Source organism: Aegilops tauschii, chromosome 3 (genome assembly GCF_002575655.3).
Source record: "Aegilops tauschii subsp. strangulata cultivar AL8/78 chromosome 3, Aet v6.0, whole genome shotgun sequence".
Classification (NCBI taxonomy): Eukaryota; Viridiplantae; Streptophyta; class Magnoliopsida; order Poales; family Poaceae; genus Aegilops; species Aegilops tauschii.
The window spans coordinates 590,073,679-590,078,069 of NC_053037.3; the positions used below are offsets into that span (position 1 = coordinate 590,073,679).

The 4,391-nt window shown below is 54.3% G+C and overlaps 1 protein-coding gene across 2 annotated transcripts; it reads right to left on the reverse strand.

Moving 5' to 3' along the window:
* Positions 1-2,374: 2,374 nt before the first annotated feature.
* LOC109733468 (probable inactive purple acid phosphatase 16) lies at positions 2,375-4,021 on the reverse strand. Of its 2 annotated transcripts, none has more exons than XM_020292693.3 (5): positions 3,722-4,021; positions 3,379-3,606; positions 3,021-3,297; positions 2,749-2,923; positions 2,375-2,653 (listed from the first exon to the last, which is right to left on the reverse strand). In XM_020292693.3, exons 1-5 carry the CDS (start codon positions 3,942-3,944, stop codon positions 2,444-2,446), a joined length of 1,113 nt encoding a protein of 370 aa, XP_020148282.1. In that variant the 5' UTR covers positions 3,945-4,021; the 3' UTR covers positions 2,375-2,443. The 2 variants fall into 2 exon arrangements, with proteins under 2 accessions (XP_020148282.1, XP_045089828.1); XM_045233893.2 differs by having other exon boundaries at positions 2,533-2,671.
* Between the last annotated feature and the right edge of the window lie 370 nt (positions 4,022-4,391).

Sequence of the window (4,391 nt, forward strand, 5' to 3'; positions counted from 1 at the left end):
ATCTCTCCATCCTCAATGAAAACAATCCCCACATTCTTGAGCCTCCCAGAGTGCTGTAAGTTTATGTCAGCCATGTCAACATGATAAAACCCAAGACCTGTGGCAGCACTTCCAAAATATCTAGCAGCAGATGGTGCTTTTTCTTGACTGGGCAGCTCTCTTCCTGATGGGTGACCATCTTACATATGAAGCAGGCCCTGGTCTTTGTGCATTTTCTTTTCTCGTGACCAGGTTCTCCACAGTTGCTACAGACTCCCTTAGCATAGGACATCAGGGCACTAGTGTTGTCTGCAGCCATCGATCTAATCTCCTGCTTTTTTTGTTTTGCTTGCCCATGCCTTTAGAATTGCCCTGCCCAGCGATCGCAGAGCTCCCTGATCCTTGACTGTTGTTACTGACAGAGTTCCCTTGATCCACTTCCTGCTGTGGCAGGTGCTGCTGCGGGAACCATGGAGGAGGCATCCCTGCCATGGCCGCTGAGGGGGAAAACCTCCATGGAACTGGCCATTGAAACCCCAGGGTGGAGCCTGCCCTGGAAATCCGTAGCCAAAACCAAATGGGGGTGGTACCTGATTGATTTGCGGTGGTGGATCTTGCCACTGCTGCTTCTGCATCTGGCGATCACCATCTCCTCGCCCTGGCCTATTCTTTCCTCGCCCTCTTCCGTGGCCCGTGTCCATGTCGCTCTCCAGAGTGGTGGTGGCGGCAGCAGGGGGAGGATTGGGGGAACGTAGGCTGGGGGTGGTTTTTTTTGTAGCTCCAGGGAAACCCTAGCTCCAACCACCCCAAAGCTTCCAGAAGGGGCCGGAAGCCAAGCTGGGAGCGTGCTGCTGCACCCCACCTGGGCTCCACTACTTTCCCCTTTTGCTCTTTCCATATGCCTATGCTTTTGACCAAGACCGAATTCATAGCAGCTACTGAACCCGAATTGAGGGGGGTTTGATGGCCTCACTGCATCTTCTCCCTCCGGTAGTTTGCCAGCGGAATCGGAGTTTGTCACTGCTGGGGCACCCAAGGTTGGATCTCTATTAAACGTGATGTATAGTTAGGATTCTGGTTGTTAGGCTAGCTGTAGATAAGGGCAGATCACGCCATCGGTTGTAACCCTAACAACCTTGTACTTATCCTTTGTACGTACGTGTATAAATATACGAGGAGGCCGGTGGTCATCATCACGGCAAATCATTCGTTCTGACTATCTCCCAGAATGCTTTCCATCGAGCCCTCTAAAACAGATCTGTTGTAGTTCTCATGGAAAGCGCCCAGGATATCACTTCCTCCGCAGAGCTGCTTCTCCCCTTCAGCTGCAATCGGAATTCCTCTTCTGTTGCTGCAACTAGAATCCTTATCACGAGCTTCTGTGGGTTGTCTCTCCCCTGACCTGGGATCCTCAACTCCCTTCTCAACCTCTCTTTGTAACCAGCAATCAGAGCTTGCTCTCGACTGGTGCGGTTCAGCTCTGACAGAGAGGGGGTTGGATCTATGGCCGCAGCTATTCCCTAACTGGTATAGTGAGACTGCACCGAGCATCTGCCACAGATACGCCTGATCTTCAGTCTGGAAGTGCAGCTCATGCCCCTTATCAAGCAATCCAGCAGCCTTGCAACCAGCCAAAAACCTACTTCTGGCCCCGGCAGTCACGGGCAGCATTTTTGTCTGATTGCTATCATCACCCTCTACCACTCTCCCAAACAGCAAAACTGGCTCCTGGCTGCTCGGAGCAGAGTCGCTATCACCATCATCTAGTCCGAGCTCGCTGGCGGTGGAGGCAACTGGTCCAAGTTCGGTGTTCAGTTGAGTTTTCTGAGAACGCATGCCCAGCGGCGACTCTGCACCGGCTCCGTGGAATTCGCTTCTGCCACAGCCCATTGGAAGATTTGGGCAGGCTTCTGCTTCCAGGGCTGAGGCATCCTGGATTTCTCCTCTTCCGTTGCTTCCATAACGATGATCTCCGCCAGCAGCCCTGTCTCGAAATCGATTCTCCTTTGACAGATATGAATGTCGCGCAGCATCTCTCCCCTCAGATTCTCGTGCACCACCGCCTTCTACTTCGCCAGTCTCATCTCGCCGAGGCACTGGTGCACCCTGCTCGCTGGATCCTGGATTCGATTTGTGCGTGCGGACCACCATCTCCAGCGCAGCCCCCCCTGCCGCCCTGCGTCGCCCGGACTCCATGCGAGAACTGGCTGTCCGGTGCCGCACGAATTCGAAATCCTACAGATCTGAGCGGGGAGAACTGCGCGACCGTGAGGATTGAGTTTGGCATACGACCAAGCTAAGCGGCTATAGGATCTGGGGTGGGAGGGCGCCCGACGGAGGGGAGCGCCACCGGCGAGGTGTCGGAGGTGGGGTGCGGTGGGTGGGAGCGGTGGGATATCATCGAATACAAAGTTACAAATTGTTTGCATTGTGCAGACGAGTCTGAATCCTACCCGAATCAAACTCAAGACAATGTAATATGGCTGTGCGTGCTCCCGTTCTCCATCCGTATCCAGGAGTGGACAGAGAACGGCTTCTCGGCTATCTCAACGATCCTTGCCCCTCTTGGCCAGTCACCATATCCTCCGTGACCCGTGTGGCGCGCGAAACACAGCCAGAGTTTCTCGTACGGGCAGCACCAGTCGAGCCCGTGGTTGTGCCCCACGAAGATCGCCTAGGTACACATCAAAAGCTAACCACATTACACAACTTTGAGATATATGATCCGGCATGTAGTTCATCAGAGTTTCAGAAAAAGTAGTATTATACTTTAACTGAAGACCTCTTGGCAAGAGCGTCCATCATGCCCCATTCGGCTTCTTGTGGCGCCACATCCTCCTCGTTGAGAGAACCAACGCAGGGCTTGCAGATCTCAGTCTTAGACTTTGGTGCCACCTTGACGTATGCTGTACTTGGTATGTGCCAAAAAATCAGCTCAGGAATCCTGCAGAAAAGATTATCCAAATTGCAACATCAACATGCCAATGTCAGTTCAGTTGTTGAGTACAAGATGATCTCAATTGCTGCTTGTTTCTCCTGACCTGCCATCTGGATTGAGGGACTGAGACTGGTTACCGAACCACCGGACCTGTGCAGAGGATATGACTTCCGGGTAGGATCCACCGCCCGAGTCGAGGAAATACATGAGCAGAGCAGGGTCTTGTTGCTTCTCGTGCGAGAGCACCTGCAGAACGTAGTTGGAGACGCCGGGCCAGAGCTCCTGGGGCCCGACCGACGAGCGCGATAACCCGTCTGCACCGTCGCGGTTGAGCTCGGTTTTCATCAGCTCGATGCGCGGCGTCCCTCTGAAGCTGCACCCTGAAACATTCACGGCGCACACACTACTTCCCGCGGACTGGTCGAGTACAGAATTCAGAGGGATTTGGAATGTTCTGTTACCTGAGGTTTGCATGGCCGCCGCTGATAGGCAGTGCACGGGCGGGATGCCGGCGGGGGAGAACCACTCCGGCGGCCACTCGAAGGGCATGTCGTCGTGGTTGCCGAACACGGTGGACCACGGGACGCCCCTGCGTCGGGAATGAGAAATGGCCCTGTCCCAGTAGAGGGTCGCGTTGGGGATCGGCACGTTGTTGGCTGTCACGAGGTCGCCGAGGTACACCACGAAGTCTGCCAATAATACAGCACAAGAGTAATTTGGAAGGTAAAAATTCAGAGAAAAGCTGGAATTCAGTGAAAAATTCAGCGCAGCTCACGCATGGGACGGGGCAGGGCAACTGATAACCTGGCTTGTCGGCGTCGAGCACGGTGGCCATGACATGGTCCGAGGCGGCGTCCTGCGCGGGGCCCCAGTCCGTCCAGGCGTTCTCGCCGTAATGCAGGTCCGCGAACAGCGCCACCTTGAACCGGCCGCCCGACGCGAACCGCAGCGGCGCCGGCGACCTCAGAGCCAGCGCGGCGGCAAGGAAGGCCGCTGCAGCCGCGAGGCGGTACAGCCACCACCGCATCTGGTCTGATCCGTTCTAAGTAGGTGGTGGTTGAGCTGTGAGGCGTTAAGCGAGGCCGTGGCAGAAGGCCACGATCCAGTGTCTGGAAAAAGCTTCAAAATTATTGGTGTGCCATCACTGCCGCCGCTCCTCGATGGGTCACGGTCACAGTCGACACACAATGCCACTCTCGTGTCGTGGCACCTCCTGAAGTTTGTTTTGTAGAATAAGTGCCTCGTGAAGTTCGTACGTTAGATTATCATCATCAAGAAAATAACAAAAATATACTAGTACTGTACTACAGAAAGCCAGAGCGTATGCGCAGGTTCATCGTGTCGTTACTTAGGCCAACTGACGGCGATGTTCAGGTTGGTTTATCAGAAGAAAGGCAGAGGCATCAAGAATATCCTCTAGGTAACAAGAATAAGGATATGCTAGGCTGGTGGCGATTCGATCGAGCTAGATAAA